The 18,420-nt window shown below is 38.0% G+C and overlaps 1 protein-coding gene across 1 annotated transcript; it reads left to right on the forward strand.

The window, feature by feature from the left end:
* The first annotated feature begins 9,310 nt into the window (after positions 1–9,310).
* LOC115929274 (ZP domain-containing protein-like) lies at positions 9,311–14,868 on the forward strand. The gene is made up of 6 exons (XM_030997968.1): positions 9,311–9,347; positions 11,561–11,739; positions 12,533–12,715; positions 13,435–13,652; positions 14,020–14,119; positions 14,824–14,868. The coding sequence occupies exons 1-6, from the start codon at positions 9,311–9,313 to the stop codon at positions 14,866–14,868; spliced, it is 762 nt and encodes a 253-aa protein (XP_030853828.1).
* Positions 14,869–18,420: the final 3,552 nt, after the last annotated feature.

Raw genomic sequence — 18,420 nt, forward strand, 5'->3', positions numbered from 1 at the left:
AAAAAGTAAAGCTGACTCTGTTGAATAACATTTTCGAAACCCAAACTGTTCCGAAAAAATAAATGAATGCTTATGAAGGAAAGTAAATAATCGATTGTACATTAGGCTTTCTAAAATCTTGGAAAAAGTCGAAAGCAATGATATTGGGCGATAGTTCGATAAATCATGTATATCACCTTTTTTAAATAAAGGTATGACTTTTGAAACTTTCATTGATTCAGGAAATGTTCCAGACATAAATGATGAATTAAACACATGGGTTAAAGGTTCAACAATATAAGAAATTAACTTCTTTATAACGTATGGTGACATATCATCCACCCCACATGAGTGTTTATTTTTCAAGGAAGAGGATAACTTCAAGATCTCATTTCGATCTGTTGGTGAAAGAAACAAAGAATGTGTTACGCTGGTTTTCAAATAGTCACGAAAGCATCTGGGGTCTGGGGATCATCAAAACAACCAGCATTAATGAAAAACGAGTTAAATGCATTTGCAATTGCTTTTGGTTCAGTAAGCCTTACACCATCTCTACGAATGAATAAGGGTAATTTCGATTTACTATCTTTACCAAGCAGGTTGTTCAGAGTTTTCCAAGTATTCTTTAAATCGTGGCGATTTGATTCAAGCTTTTCAGCAAAGTAGTTCTTTTTAGAGACACGTATAATGTGAGTAAGCCTATTTCTGAAAGATGTATACTTTTTCTTCACGGAGGGGTTTTTCAGTTTTAAATACCGCTTATACAAGCGTTCCTTTCTACCAATGGATTTAAGAATGCCTTTCGTAATCCATGGTTTTTTTGATGATCTACGTCTATCCTTACCAGGTATTGTTTTCGAATGCTTTGAAATCATCTTTTTAAAATCTTGAATAAAGGTATCGTAAGCTTCGTTGACATTGGTTTTGGGTGATACCAAAGACCAATCATACAATGCTAAATCTTCACACAATGAGTTTAAGTTTATTCGGTGTTTAACTTGACTCGCATTGTTCCTATTTAAGTGGGTGTGGTGATTTGGTGGTAAAGAGTTCATTACTTGAAAGATGGGAAAGTGATCAAACACATCTGAATACAAAATACCAGGCAGGATTGGCTTATTCAAAACATTCGTAAAGATATTATCAATACAAGTAGATGAGTTAGTTGTTAAACGGGTTGGTTTCGTGATAAGTGGGAGAAAAGAGGAGTACATTTTATCGATAAATGCATTGGTATCGGAATGAAGGGCGTAACTAAGTAAATCAAAGTTAAAGTCTCCAGCAATATAACATTGTTTATTCTCTTTGTTAACTTTACCAAGACATTCTTCAAGATGGTCATTAAACTCTGCACCACAAGTATCGGGAGATTTGTATACAGTTCCAACGATTAAATTCTTCCCTTCCTTTACGATTTCAATAAAAACAGTATCTATAGTTGAAGTACAAAAATCCAAATCCGTCCTTGGTTTGAAGGTGACATTGTCTCTGACGTACATACACACACCCCCGCCTACACGACCAATTCTATGTTTTTGAATAAGTTTGTAATTAGGCAAACTATAAAATGAATGTGGGTCTCCCTTAAACCAGGTTTCCGTAAATGCGTATATTGTGAAGTCGTGGTGAAGTGTATGTATTTAATCTTGAACATGAGAAAACTTTGAAATAAGACTTCGAGCATTCAAGTGGAACAATGAAAATTGACTTTCTGATTTTCGATTATTAATTTTAACATTGAAGGTGTCATTGAAATAATAATTACAATCAGAAATATGGTCATCTAACCGGGAACTCATCACTTCATTCAGGGAGAAAATATCAAATTGTAAATCATCGTGACTTCTATTATGAAATGAAGGGTGGTCTATTTGAAAAAAAGGTATGAATAGCGAACTTAAAGTCTAAATCATCAACTATGTGATTAAAAGGAATTGCATTACTTAAACAAGGTTGGCATATCCAGGGTAATGCAAATGATTCTGCTTTAGCACATGTCACATGACAAATACTTTCACATGAACAAGCATATATGGATTGGTGCACTTATAACAAATAGTACAGCGCATTTTAAACAGAATGCAGTATTGAAACGAACATACATGAAATCAATAATAATATTTAACGAGCAAAAGTAGAAAATTAAGATAAAGCTTTATGCATCACAGTTCAAAATGTCCGAAATCCTTCATTAAACTTTAGTTCAGATAATCTAGCAAAACGACGTTCACGGGTTACCTTGATGCGTCCACCACCGGATTTGTTGACGATGATTACACCATCCTGTGTCCATACTCGATGTTCTGTATTTTTGGTTGCTCTTCTGATTTTCCACAACAGCTTCGATCTGATTTTCGTCAGGTTTTCATTGATGCACACGCGGATAATTGCTGGAGAATCCTTCAGACGTTTCCGTGCGCTGTAAATTCTCTCGCGGGCACCGTAGTTGCTAAACTTTACAATGATGTTTCTTGCCTTTGTTGTCGCTCTCGAAGTCGATGGTCGACGATCGTTCTCCGGTGGTTCGCCATTCGGTCGAGCAGGACCAAGCCTGTGAATCCGGTCGACATCAGCAACGTTGACCTCGACGCTAAGATTTTGACGACATAGACTTCTGATCACTTCTGTTGTATTTTCTCCTCGTTTCTCCTCTACACCTGAAAAGATTAAGCAGTTCCTGCGGGAATATTGTTCTAGGTCGTCCATGGATCCTCTCACGTCTTGCAAGTCGCCATGAATCGCTGTCATTTTCTCGGCTTTTAGTTGTTCCATTTCCTTTTCAAGCGCTACGATTCTCGCGTCTCGGGATTCGATGTCGAAGTCGAGCGATTGCTTGACTTCATTGCAAAGAAATTCGTGTATTTCCAGATTCAACTGCTGTGACAAATTTATCGACGAACAACTTGTCTGTATATAAAGCAGGGTTTCAAAGGCTGATTTAATTGTCTCGGTCAGATCTTGGCTGTTTACAACTGAAGAACAAATTTCTTGACTTTAGACCTGGACTAGACTGCAAAGACTAGACCTGTTGTAATTATTGTCTGATTGTTAATAGGTTCTACTGTTATTCACATTGTAAAAACCTGAGACTAATGTCTAACTCCAAACTTGTAGACCTACTTAGATCCACATCTTCACTCTTGAATCACACTTTACCTTGTAATGTTACTAATCCTGGTCTGGGACTGGTCCTTACATTCAATTACAAAACAAAGTCATCATGACAATCGACAATAATATCAAATGAGTTCTTAATGTTTATTGCTTGCATCAACATCACCATCAATTCATGATGAGCGGGCTGGCTTTCACTTGGCTGGGTTGTTAGTCCGAAAATATGAACTGACACTGTCACTGAACTAGATCCTGGTCCTAAATTGAAGGAAATCATGAAGTAACAACTTCAGTATTTCAATTTTCAGGCTAAAACACTTCCTTCTCTAGTCTACGCTTCAGTAGGCCTAGATCAACTTGCAGGAACCTGGATTCTGAAACAATGCGGGGCTGGCTGGGCTGGCGGGGATGGCTGGGCTGGACCTTGAACTTGGTTGGAGCTTGCATGGGCTTGGCTACTGCCACTGAGTTGGCCTACTGTAGTACTACTGCAGCACTGCCACTGGTTGATCGTTAAGTTGAAAGTTAGGCTGGGGGCATCCATTCACCATTCATCCAACTGCGACTAATAAAGTTAAACTGATGAGGCAACATCAGCAAAACAAACTGGCTCACCTACGATCAACGGCTCGATCTCCTGGCTAAAGAGTGTTTCATCCAAATTAGGCTAACTCGGCTGCATTAGTTCGGTTCATTTGCTGACTACATGATGATGGCTTGATGCACAATTCTCGATAGCTGTACGTGCTGTACGGCTAAGCGTCCATAAAAAAAACTGCACGTGTACAGGCATAATTCCAAAAAATGTCGGGTCTGCGCTGGAGAAACTTTTTTCAAGTCTTTATTTCAGCAAACTGCGGCAAACCAAACTAATCATCTCAACCTCGTCGCTGTTCAGCCAAATAAAGATGACAAATAAAGACTTATTCGTAACTTTAAAACTACATGTTTGTAGCATGGATTTTATTCGATGAAGGCGTCGATGGAATCTGCGCGCGGTACATCAGGCAATGCGTATACATAAAATGACACGTCAAGACATGCATAGTCTTAATTTCAGACGTCATACACAACAGACTAATAGATAATTCGCTTAGACTTTCGGTATAGCCACAATCAGGGTGCAACTATTCTACCTACCGTGTTACGCATCTCTCCTGGAAACACAAAGTCTTTTAATTAAATGTCTTGTGATCTGAAATGTTGGACCATATGACTTCTTTATCAGGCAGCAACTTGTGTTTGAATTTCATTTGTGTTGGTTGTGTGAGAATGGTAATAGAGGGCCAAAAATACCACTTTTTGGCTGTTACCAATTTGCACTTTGAAAATGTGTCTTTTTTCATAAGGTGTTACTATACACAAGATATGCCATATTTTTCATGCCATGTTGTTATCCTTTTTTATATCCACTGAGTATTTTTTTTACAGCTTGAGAATTGACCCAAGAATTGCGATACAGTGGTTATTTCTGTGAAGAGAGACAAGCGTAACGCTTTTTTGAAAAACAGCTTTGTGCATAATTTTGACTCTATAATTCATATATTATAGCATTTTATTAGTTGGTCATTGCCTTGTTTTCGTTCACATTCTGCCCCTTTAATATACTTATCCTCCTTTTCCTTATCGTCCGGAAATGCCATTCGTTTTGCACGTAGAGCTTGTTATTCCTAGTTAGGTACTTTCCTCAAGTCCTTTTCCTTTCAAATTTCGTAGGCATCATCTCTAGCATCTCATCCCGGTCACTACATTCTTCGATTTTCGACATCTCTCATGCATAACCGTCCAGGCGCCATTTTATCCGTTTCTGGTCCATTTTAAGGCCTTTATTTCTTCCTTCCTATCTCCACTATCCTAGATCCTACAAACTTCTAACAAATTTCTTTAGATATATATATGAAACCGACTCCGTCAAAAATCTCTAAAATTCTTGAAAAATTTACCCCTAAAAATCTAAAACTGCCATAACTTTCTCATATAAATTCCATTTTTTTTTAAATCTCACAGTATCTTTATGTTATGACTGCACACAGCCATGTCAAATTTCACGCTCCAATGGTTATGCAGAACATAAATAGCGCCCTCTAGAGTTCTGGGAATTGGCTTTCTTTCTGTGGCCGTATCTCCATTATGGTTTGGCAAACCCGTACCTTTTTTTGGATTTAGATACTTGAAGATATGCCCTTCCCAACCATGCATATACAAAATTATATACCTTAACTCTGACCAAATTTGAGAAAATTGCCCTACAAATTAGCCATTTTCAAGAAAATTTCGAAATACTTCAACTTGCTCTAAAACGGCGATCTTTATACCTACATCAATGAACCTTCGCAGACATATGTATCCGTATATGTGACAACTGTCTGCCAAGTTTGGTAAAATTCGATTATGTCAGCGGAAAGTTATTACCAAAAATGATGAATTTACTATGCATTACGTAATAGCGCGTTTGATGCGTGCAGTACATTGCGCGCAGAAGACATTGATGTCAAACTGACTGCAATGAAGTGCCCTTTCGAATGATACTAAGGGTGCGTTTATTGACCAAATTTTTGCCTAGAATCAGGTTTCTCAAACGTCTTTCAGGCAAATTTTTAAGGTGATAAACGCAAAGCCTTTTTTAAACGTCTTTAGATATGGGCAGATCTAAAGACGCAAAAAAGTGTGTTTTGAATGTGACATACAGCCAGAATCACGTTTCTGAGAGATGATAAACGCAAAGCTGTTTTGAACCCCACATACAAATCGGACCTTCCCAGGTTAATTCCCGGTTCGAAGACTAGCGCGCACCATGTGCTGTGTACACGCATGTGTGTGAAGTTGACCTCTGAGAAACTGTCTGCTTCCCGGGTCAAACGGCGCAAAGCAGCTGCGCAGAGACAAGGCCTTTATTTTAAATCGTGAAGAGACGATAAACGCGACATCCCGCAAATAACTTTCGTAGAGTGGGGTTCTATAGTGGGGTTCAATAGCGGGGTTCGATATGTACATATATAGTGGCAAGACCCGATAAACGCACCCCAAGTATGGTATATGTTCACACATAAAATTGTGAGTACATCGCATTTGGACAAGTGTCACTATACGAATTCCACCGAGTTTCCGTCCGAATATGACACGTATCGGCTATGACGTATTTTTTTCAGACTGCTTTTCGCTCCCTAAACGTTCTCCTTTTTTGCCTGAGAATTTGCAGTGACATTCCGAGTTGCAATACGCAGGGCACCTTGAAGCCGGATTTTTTTAAATTGGACGCCATTTTGTCCTATTAATCTTTTTTGCATCACGTGTTTCGATAGGATTATCAGAGAAAAAATAGAGTAGTTTACAATAACAACCACGAAATTTTCTTTCCAATGATACCAAAAAAGGCCATGAAAAGACATAAAGAGAGAGAATTTTTTTTTTAAGTCGATCCGGTCATAATACATATCCTGTACATTTTCCGCCCATGCATTACACGCATTGTCTATAGGGCAAATCGGGTTCACACTTTTGGCCCCCAGAACGATTTTTTTTTCCTTGAAATGGTTTTTATAATATGTCAAGGGGGCATTTTAGACACCATATTATACTGTTTATGGTTATGTTAGTATAGACGACCGTTAGTGCCACATCGCCCGTCATTGCACGCATATCGTTGTGACACGATTGCAGGTCTAGTTGGTATTTTCTGAGTAACATGATGTCTTATCATCACAAACAAAAAATCAAACATAGATACAAACTTTACAAAAATATATGAAAACATTCCGATCATAATTTTGTCCGGAAGTTCCTGTAGTGTCCGTAACGGTGTCAATCCTGCTATATGACAATGTTTTCAAAGTTCTTATATACTTTGCTTTGTGTAACTACCCCCGGGGACTAGCTGTGGTATAATAATATTCGGCTAAGCATAACAGTTGTGTGTGTGTTTTTTTTTTGCGATTTAATGAATGGAATTTGTAGTGTCCGTAACACAAGTGTGAGGTGGTGTAAAAGTACAGCTTGATAACTAATTACTGCTAATTTTTAATTCACACTTTGATTTGACACAGGTGCTCTTCTCAGTGAATACAAAAAATTCTCTTTCCCTGAAAGGTTTTCTCCTGGATATGATATTTCGCAAACAAATAAGCTATTTTCCATGAATTTAATTTAAGATTTTTAAAAATTGACTTCAATTTCAACATTTTATTTCAACAATTTTAGATAGATGTAATAAAGTATCAAATTAAATGCATCATTGTGTTTTAGTTTCAATACAGAGGGTAGAAAAGAGTAGGAGCCAGTGTTACGGACACTACAGATCTTTGTTACGGACACTACAGAATGAGTAATATCAAGGCGTGCAAGGCATGCAAGCCAAACTGTACCTCCTTTTCTGGGTAACAGCGTTCTAAAATAAACGTTAACAATGTAAAAGCTGTCTATGACATCAAATATGTACGTTACATGAGAAAATACATTATTTTAATCATTTACTTGCCTACCTACAAAATGTATAAGTCACTACATTTTAGTTAATATCCACACACGCATAAACATTTGCGCGCACACCAGTACGCGTATGACTAGTGTCTCCTGAGGACTATGGATAAATACCTTCTTTTGAGGACACCCCCTTTGAGGGGATTTACATATAAATAATTAAATATCTCATTGTCTACGTTTTTGCTCACAATTTCTCTCGATAAATTAAGCTTACTATTTAATGAAGAGAGAGAGAAAAAATAGACTGAGGTCACTTTTGACTTGTTTACCGACATTTGAATTTATATCTGAGGATTTTACGAATACTGGTTTAATTGCCACCACCAACAACGATCAAATATCTGACGAGTATAGAATAAACGTATCAGAAATAATTATTGATTACACCATGATTTTTGCATATAGATTAATTATCACTTCTTTTTTAATATGTTTTTTTATGATGTTTTTTTGCATACACTGTCTAAGGTGAAACAAGTATACCACTAAGTTGGTTGAACAAATACTCTTCATAAAGTACAGACTGTGGTCTTTTTATGACCCAAAATTTTCCAACGCTATTTTAACGAGTTCCTAAAATTGGGTTCTAAAAATACTGAATATATCCTGCAGCACATACGATACAAGGACAACGCATGCAGTGCAATCTTCTCCGAACGCACATTGAATCATGCACCACATAATATACAAGGACATAATGAGGTACATTCTAATTTCGTATTTTCAAATATCTAGGGTTTCCATGCTTATGTCTAATATCACATAGATTATGCTACATGATGTACTGTATTATCCTCTTTTTAATTGTATTATTCTTCCTTTTCCTTATTTCTAATTCTTATCCTGTTCTGTATTCTTTTTTTTTTCTTAGGTTGTCATCCTTTTTATTCTCTTCTTCCTTCTTTCCTGGTGCTTTTTTATATGTATACAGATGGGACTAAAGTTTGGAATTTGTCTCATTTACCAAAGTTTGGTTGGCTTTTAAAAAAGTTTCAGGTTTTGACAAAATCGATACAGTTAGAAGAACCAGTGATAAATTACTGATACTTCATAATCGATATATTCATAATCTACAGTTAGAAGAACCAGTGATAAATTACTGATACTTCATAATCGATATTGGCAACTGTCCACCAAGATTTTAGTTGCTAAAATCGATTTTGATTTATCATTATTGATTTACCAATAGAAGCCATTGGACTATTAGATTTGGCCTTGTGTTATCTATGATGTGTATACCGAATCTAATTTATGGACTGAAGTGAGTGTGAATTTTTTTATTTTTCACAAATGGCCAATAAATTCCCCACAGAAGTGCAAAATATTTGTGTGTTAAGATAAATAATGCTTGGAAAATTCCATTTTAGTAGCTCTGTGTAGTGTCTGTATTAATACCTATAGCACCCCCTGTTGTGTTGCTGTTCATAAAATGATAACCAAAATAGTTTCCTCCAGGATATTGCAGGGTATTAACCCTAGGGTATGGATGAACAATTTGGGGTTGCTGAAACTGCTCTATTGCATACTTCATTTTTGGATCCAAGTTTAAATGGTTTTGCACCCTGATTGTGGCTATACTGTTGCGAAGCCGACAAATGGCCTCGGCTTAGTCGCAATTTCAAAGTTCAATTGAATTTTCGACATGATCCTTACATCGGGGCCCCGTTGCACAAAACTTACCATTGATGGTAACTACCATGGAGACCTTGATTTTGATTGGCTGTTGTGTCATGTTACCATGGTAGTTGTAATTGATGGCAAATTTACTATCAATTGTAAGTTTTATGTAACGGGCCCTGGTCAAAAAGCAAAAGGCACAATTCGTATAGCCAAATCTATAACATACCAAAATCTGGGAGAAAAAAGAGCAAAACTAAGCGAGATACTGCTCAAAGAACAACGTCATTGTATATGGGACTACACAAACATGTGGCAAAAAAAATTCGGGCCTCGTTTTAAACTGTTACTTGTAAAAGTATGTTTCACCTCTCCCAGAACTCAACCTTCTCTTTAAACGCAATTACATAAAGTCTTGAGCAGATCGAACCTTAATCAGCTAGTCTCTGGTTGTGTCAAATAACTCACAAGAAGTAGAGTAGAGGGTCCATTGAGTTCAGATTATGTATGTTCAGACCGTCTTTCTTGCATTCCGACAAGGTTTTAGTTGTGTTTTAACTACACGTTGCACACGCGGCGTCAAATCGGTGATGCAGGACTGCGTCAGAGAGAGGTTCGCACCTTGTGAGAGTGACTGTGCGCTGAAACTGAATTGCAAAACGAGCAGCACAAACAATAAATACTAAGGAAATTATACCATTCTACAGTGACCATTCAGCAAACACATCAACGCCTGCTTTATTGGATTCATAATATGTACGATTACACCTTCACAAGAAAAAAACGAATTGTTTGATTGTTATGGGCAGGGGCGTAGCCGTAGACAACGGGGCGGATGAGGGGGATGGCATGTACAATCATCCCCCCAGGTTTTGGGGAATATTTGCTTACTTAATAAGTCATAATAATGATAATAATAGTAATAATAATAATGATAACAATTATAATATTAATAATAATAATAGTTATGATGATGATAATAATAATCCTCATCATTATTGTAATTGTGTTTATTGTTAGCCGCATTCACACGGTGAAAGCCAATTCTAAAACAGAATAGAAAATGAATGTGATACAACAGTATACATAATAATTCGTGACAGAGAGTACCATACTACTATCTTTATAACAAGTATTATTCAAACAAACATATATAATTATGTATAATCATGAATTGTTCAACTTCATGCTCCCACTATATGACTATTGTTACACTAATACTGATATCAGGACTGACTGGTATACATTAGTTTGTTGTTAAGCTTGCAGCAGCTACATCTTTTCTGTATTGTTAACTATTTATTTATTTTGTTTTATTTAAGATGCACTTTGTTTTGTATTCATTTAAAGTATGTTGATTGATGCATGAAGACATAAGTTTGAAATGTTTAAAGAAGTTTGTTTCATGTAAAGCGCAGTGTGAATTTACCCTGTCTTGAAATGCGAGATAAAAGGAACCTATTAGTATTAGCATTATTATTTGTATTAGTATTATTTTTTATTTCTATTATTATTATTATTATTATTATTATTATTATTATTACTATTACTATTACTATTATAAGACTGAGATCAAATAGAAGTAAATAATGCCCTAATTTGAAACGATGCAATGCCGTTATGGTTCCGATTTCTTCACAAACTTACAAAGCAGTATTGTTACTCCATGGATCATAGTGATACTGTTAATTTTTTTTTGTATCTGTACGTTAATGAGCCGCCAGCCAATATCCATCTATGGATACTATGCCTGTTTCTTTGAGGTAAAAAAAGCATAGTATGTACGTATTCATTATGCTTTATAATGAACAGACATATTGTTCAAAGTTTAATCGTTATTTGTTTGTTGTTTATGTGTTCTATTCACAAATGGCCACAGAGGCTGTTTTCATTCATTTTACCTCATTAAGTATGCATCAGATTGCACGATTTCAAGTTCAAAATTGCAAAAGCTCCCTACCGTGGGAGGGGGGACACCCCCTCCCACACCCTCCCCCCGCTCGGTCGCTTCGCTCCCTCGCTCGGGCGCTTCGCGCCCTCACTAGCGTTGGCAGCCCAGTCATCCACCCCAGGTGTACGAACCTGTCTACGCCACTGGTTATGGGGGGTGCTCACATGAAGTCAACATATCTTGACTTTGGGATCAACGTTCAATTCGTTTTTATATTTTCACTCGGGAGAGATGATTTTGTTGGAAAAATTCAGTTAAAAAAGGACATAAAAAGGAATCCTGCTGATTTGAAGAAGAGATTGAGATATAGTTAACCCCTTGGGAATACACTCTCACCATGTGAGGTCCACAAATTACAAGAACAAGTACTTCATAGTTTGATCAATCATGGACAAATATTCGTTTGATATCTTCTCACAGGGCCAGACCTGACTTGTGACAACGTGTCGATGACGCTTATTTTGGACAGAGCCCTTCTCGAGATCGGCGACGACGCCCGCGATGTCCATTTCGAAGACGAGTCTTGTGTTGCATACGTCCACGACAGTGAGCATGTAGCGATCACCACCACGTACGACAGATGTGGTACTACGCAAGAGGTATGGTCAATAGGTCTTTATGTACAATTGATACATCACAAAAATACTGCTTGATGAAGATTTCAATAACAAACTCTCATGAATCGCTGTTCCGTTCTTTCAGTGACAATGTTAATTATCTATATTTACAAGTGCTCGTAGGATACTTTTTCCCATCAGTAATAGACGTATAGTTATAAATAGCGTCAGGGTTCTGCATACATGTCTAACATCTGTTTCACTATGAATATATATGGGCTAGATGAATAACACAGGGTGGTCATGATCATCGATTTGGGGGAAAATATATTTTCTAGATGCATCTTTTTGAGTCCAAGACCCAAGGTTAAAATATGAAAAAACATATTGAAGCTGTCTGTCAAGCCAAATGTATTTCTTTCCCTTTTTTTTAACACGATATTTTCGGCCCAAAGGACGTAATCTTCAGAGGCGGATTAAGCGTAAACCCTGGAATAGAACACCGAAGTATAGATGGCAATAGAGGCTAAAGATGAACAAAATGTTGTTCTTTGTCTTTATTCGTACTTTTTATTATTATTCTGGTTTTCACCTTTCCGGCATTCCATAGTTGATATATTATTATGAACAGCTATTTATTCATTTCTTATAATCATAATTATTGTCAACATTGATATTATTACCATCATCATCATCATCATCGGAAGACAACTAAAACGTTTAACTGTTCTAAAAAAACGGCACACTGTTATCTTTTGGTCCCCATAACAATTTCTCCATTAACATTTTCGTTTAATATGCCCTCATGCCCCCTCCTACCCATCAATACCTGCAGCAAGACGACGACTACATAATATTTACCAACATGGTGACGTACAAGCCCCGCCCTGAAAATGGAACTAATGAGCTCATTACCAGAGAACAATATCTTCATATCCCTGTTACTTGCAACCTGGAGAGGACGCAGGCCTTGGAAGAGTCCTTCTTGCCTCAAGCAAATCTTTATGTTTTCGAAGAGGTGAGGTTTCAATTACTTTGTAGCTGAATGTAAAGCGAGTTCTGGTAGGAGCAACGTAATATGTTGGTGGAGATGTCGTGGAATAGTAGTTCATTCACTTGGCTATCAATCCAAGAGTTAAAGGTTCTAATCCCAACTCGGCGCTAACGTCCTTTAATTGGCACGAACAGTGTAATCATGTTCGAGAGCCGGGAGCACGACAGCGCGAGGACGTTTGCACGAAATAAATTAATCGAAGCGTGACGTCATACTGGCTAAGTTGTGAAGGTTGCTGGTTCCAAACAATGTTTGTGCTAAACAATGATGTGGTGATCATACTCGCCCCAAACACTGAATTCGCCCTACTCCAGCCCGTTACTTGAATGATTCTGCGGTGAACCTCATGTGCAGACTCTGTTTTTAGAACCAGTCACCTAAACGACGACCGGATACGGCATTAGCATTTGGGTACTGTGTCATAAGACACCATTAGTTTTTTTTATTATTATCATAATCATTGATGTTATTATTATTAGTATTATTACCATTATCATTAATCTAATTATGAATATTATCATATGAATATTATTGTTATCATTTGAAATTTTGTTAGTTTATATGTCTCGACCAAACTTTTCTGGTACATTTTTGTGTCCCATATACCCATATTTCTCCCTTAGACACACGTATAAGTTAAAAAATCTCTCTCTCTCTCTCTCAAATGTGTACTCAATTTCTAGGAAGGGTACGGCGAGTTCACCCTAAACCTTGACCGGTATACAAACTCAGGCTTCTACCAACCTGCCAACGATTCCGGCGAAGTTACACTCGGCGCCCCGCTATACTTCAGCGTCGGCCTGACGTCCGTCACGAACCTCACGCTTCTCATCGAGTCGTGCTGGGCAACTAGCTCGCCAAGCCCACGGGACGACCACCACTATGATATCATCGAGAATGGGTGGGACTTGTTCTCTACCTTTGCTTACCCATTGTTTATCGTGTTGACTCTTGCATTGCATCCACCAAGTAAGAGCATTGTACGCCCTCTCATGAATGGGCAAACACCGTACCATTCATAAGGGGTGGACTGACTAAGGGGAGTGTGGGGAGTTTCCCACTATTTATTCTGCCACAAGGGCCAGTCGATAGGTGCTCTGGTGGCCGGTTGATATATGTATCCTAGAGGTTTGAGTGGGCCGGTCGTATCGAAATTCTCAACCGAATTTCAGTCCTAGTCCGTCAATGCATTAGCCTAAATAATAAATGCACGACGTACTTCATCATGACGGCCAATTTATTTCTAAAAATGTGTTTCTGTTTTGTAGATGTGCCGTGGACAGCACAACAGTCATCTACAATTGGCTCTCTCCAACTTCCAAGGGATTCAGTATCGCTGCTTTCGCCTTCATTGGCGATTTCGACAAGGTGAGTGTCAAGTACAACAATGGCCCTTTGTACCACTCGTATCCGTTGCACCCGATGCGTCATTGTATTGACGTAGTACTGCGTCCTAGATTAATATGTTCTCCGATGCGGCATGTGAAAGTAACAAACGGTGATTCTAAAATGAAGGATGGGCTTAACTTAAGAATACCCCCCACCTATAGGGTTTATGAACATAAACGTCAATGACCTACGGTTAGAGTTAAGGTTGGGGTTATGAATAGGATTAGGTTTAGTACTACCTAAGAAACTTAAGTCCTCAGATTTAGCTTCATTGATGAAGCGTTGTGTAACCTACGAACGTCTGGTGGGGTATTCTAAAGTTGCTCCGAATGGTGCAGACAGTGAGTTCAAACGGAAGCATGGGCTACTTGACTTAACCACAGGTTCGGTTAACTAGCACAGAAGCGCAGCTAATAACGCAATCAAAATGACACATCATAGGCAACTGGGGCTTTATTCTAAGCTATACTGACGTAGGCATGCGTCAACAACTGGCGCAGTCTTTCACATGCCAATTGGGAAAAACACCACACAATTAACGAATGAAAAACTACAGTGCAAAAAATATTGACTTAAATTACCGTTGCATGCTAATATTCCTTCAGTTTCTTGATTAAAATCTCAAAATCAAGTACTCATTAGGTTTGTATTGCTATGCGTTTATCTGTTTTATTAACTCTCAGGGTAATCATGGTTATGGTGATAAATTTTCTGTTTCATGGGCTTAGTGCTTGGTACCTATTAAGGAATAAAGCTTTTGGTTGAGTAAGCCTACTGCATTATATTCAGTAGACGTAGCACGAGTCTTAGAACCACCGCACACTATAATTAAGGTCCTCTTTAGCCTTTACATTCGAAATATGGGACATTTTTATGATTCACGATAACAATTTACGATTAGCGTTATACCATCTTTTATGTCGTAAAGATGCTTTGCATTTATTTTTCACCTTCTAATTAGCTCTATCGTCTCTCAAAACAGGTTTACGTTCACTGCTCAATCCTGATCTGTGACAAAAACGACTCGAGCTCCCGCTGCGCTCAGGGGTGCCTAGCCCGATCTCGTCGAAGTCTGCAGCCGTCAGGCTCGGGATCCAAACCCCACACCATCACGAGCGGGCCGCTCTCCGATGCCTCACGCTCTAAAAGGGCTATGTTGCTTGATAGCTTTGAAGATGGTGAGTAGTTTCTGAAGAGTACGTAATGTCCTGTATGTTCATGGTGCAATAGATAAGGCAGCATCTGACAATACCGATTTATGCAAAGGAATTCATGTCACATGAAACAGCGAACATTACAAGACAATGCGAGCAGCTTACAGTGTAACTTACAGATGTAAAAGTCAAATGTTCTGCAGGCCCGGGCCGCGTCTTATTTTTTCGTACCACGGCGAGCCCAGATTGAACTCGCGAGGTAAACCTGCGCATGCGCACTCTCAAAGGGAACCAGCGCATGCGCACGTGGAATCCGTTAGGGTGGTTAATAGGGTGATAGTAATTATACAAATCAATCTGTCGTCAACCCATCGCCAGCTCAATCGGTAAGGACAGCGTGTTAGTAATAAAACTTTGGAGTTGCCGTGAGGGTTCAAATCTCAGTTTATTTAGTTGTTTTTTTGCCTTTATATATAGTGAGGCAAAGCAATAAATAATCAAAGTCGAATTGTTTGTGACCTCTTTGCAAGCTCTCGTAACTTGTTATGTATGAAAATGAGTTCATACTGGAATCTGGGCTCGCCGTGGTACGAACAAATAAAACGCGCCCGGGCCCGGCGTCTCCCAAAAATAAGACGCGCCCGGACCGCTGTGATTGGTATATTTAGCACAATTCCAATGATTTCATCGAGATATGTATCGTTTACCACATTCGTAATGTAGGCTAAACCAAATTAAATGCATACGTCACTGTGAAGTGTCTTGATGCTAGGTAGGACTAACATTATTGTTTGTCCTGGAATGCGAACTCCAAACAATATATGTTGCTTGCCCTACCGAACAACACGTAATGTAATTTGCATTATAACTATTAAAGTACAATTATTCGTAACAGATGAAGGAAGTAATTCGTATCCAGGTGCCTCACAAAGACGTTTAAATGAATCATATGACATTGCGGAAATGCCTAATTGATTCAGAACGAGTACCTGATTTTTTAAAAGGGACCACGGGCACTATAATTCTGTAAAACTTTATAATAAGCGCGAGAGAGGAAGAAAGAGACGTCCCGAGAATAAAAGAAATATTCCTATTTCAAAAAAGAAAAGAAAAAAGGGTTGATAACAAATGTATGTTGCCGTGGGGTAAAACGAATTGAATAAGTGGGTCGTTTTTTCGAGTTGTGTACTACAGTATTCCCCTTCTCTTTTGCAATGGTTGTACCACCACCCCCCCCCCCCCCCCTCCCCCCGTTCCTACCCGCCAGTGAATGAATCAACACATTCAGCTTGGCATAGGTCTTGGTAATAATAGGCTTATTACCAAGATGGCTTGAGATTCCCCGAGGATCGATAATCGTGCAGTTTAATGTAGGTACGTGTTTATTATTAGTTTTAACCCTAATAGTTTCATTATTATCACTAGTATGGTCATCGTTCTTATTCTTATTTCTTATTAGTGTCGTGTTAACTTGTTTATCACTCTCCAGGACCCGAATCTCATGACCCCCTGATGATCGTTGCTGTGAGCGCCATCTGTGTTCTCATCGCTCTTACTGTCATCATGGCGCTGATGATGGTGCGCATGCGTCGTCATCGCCACGAGCTGATTGGCTATCGCAGAGTGGGCGTTACCGAGAATAGCTATTAACGCTTGAAGAGAGAGAGAGAAAAAAAATACATCGATCTGATTGGAGTAAAATTACAAATACATGTATAATTTTAAAGTGTCAAAGCTCCTCTTAGGCTCTTCGCACGGAATCAATTGTAATATGGAAATGTTACCTCTGTAATATGGATTCAAACATCAAGATAAATACTACGATTTTTTATTAATGCAGTCTCTTGGTGAAGGGTATCTTATTGGTGATTAGAAATTGGAGACGGTGTCATGTGCTTTGATTCATATTTTTTTTTGCCCATAACACTTTCATTTTTGTGTGATAGTCAAACAGATATAAAGAATAGTACCTTTAGGTGGAAGTAGGAAGCCTTTAAACAAATGTATATACACCTGTATAAATATGTCTTCTATGCAATCCCATGTATTTCTACACAGATCTTCTCAAACTGTTTTCTTCTTTCATTTAATATTCGTAATGCTAAACTTAAGTACATGCAGTACCTAGTTGCGTATTGTTCCATTGTCCATTTTAATAATGGCAGAATCTCTCTAAATTGTTACTTTTTATCATAGGAGATAAAGATTTCATCTGCTTTTCTTTGTTGGTATCAGCAGTGCGTAGGGATATGAACGTCATAAATTGTCGTGTTTTGTTCTCGTTTTTTTCTTCTGTTAAGTATAACTCGATCGCAAAGACTTTCGAGATCACTTTCAGAGTTCATAATAACGTCATTGTAATGTTCGCACACTCTAAGGTGGCGCACATGGCTATTGAAATCGCTCTAGGTTGATTTCTCGAAAGTTTTTGAGCTCGGGTTACATATAGATCTTTCAGATATAGAAATTGAAATCGAAGGTTAAAGCGTTCGCCTTTTGGTTTATCCTTTTCGTCAACTTTCATTGGAATCGAAAAGAAAATGATAATTGTATAATACATGTAATTTATGTTAAAGGTACTATGTCCCATTTGCAGGCCAAAAATGAAAAGGTTAAATTCCAACGGCATTTGAAAGACAATACTAATTTAGAACTTCCCTAAAAAAAGGGGGGGGCTTGAAAATATCTTTAAGTGGGAAAATAACGACTATTAGTTGTCAAAGCGACTTAGGAGCTATAGAGCCAGTAAGTAATAGTCTGATTTTTCAGACCATTGTACCGAATGTTCGTACGTTTTATGCTGGGCAAAGATTCAATCAGTTTAATTTTGGCCATTATAAGAAGTGGGTTATTGATGTAGACAAATGCTCATGTACCCTTTACAGCTTATTTTATGTATGTTATTACCAAAGATGAAAAAGCCAGTCAGTCACTAAAAAGTGTCTGACAGTGAGGTCTAGCAAGTAAACGGGGTTTCTTGCATAATTTGAATATTAGGACACTGCTAATGTTTAAAATTCACAGATAGGACATACATGATATATTCATAATTCCTGCAAATTTCAACAAAATTTGATGTTGGCTGCAAAAGGGACATAGTACCTTTAAGATTATTCAGTTATAAAA

This window comes from Strongylocentrotus purpuratus, unplaced genomic scaffold (assembly GCF_000002235.5).
Source record: "Strongylocentrotus purpuratus isolate Spur 01 unplaced genomic scaffold, Spur_5.0 spur5_scaffold_4, whole genome shotgun sequence".
Lineage (NCBI taxonomy): Eukaryota > Metazoa > Echinodermata > Echinoidea > Camarodonta > Strongylocentrotidae > Strongylocentrotus > Strongylocentrotus purpuratus.

What these genes read in the sequence shown, in the direction of transcription:
- LOC115929274 (XM_030997968.1), top strand. Translation starts at nt 9,311, where the DNA reads ATGGTAGTTGTAATTGATGGCAAATTTACTATCAATT. An exon ending in GATGTGGTACTACGCAAGAG is followed by an intron (nt 11,740 to 12,532) that starts GTATGGTCAATA and finishes CAATACCTGCAG; the next exon opens with CAAGACGACGACTACATAAT. An exon ending in TCATTGGCGATTTCGACAAG is followed by an intron (nt 14,120 to 14,823) that starts GTGAGTGTCAAG and finishes ATTAACTCTCAG; the next exon opens with GGTAATCATGGTTATGGTGA.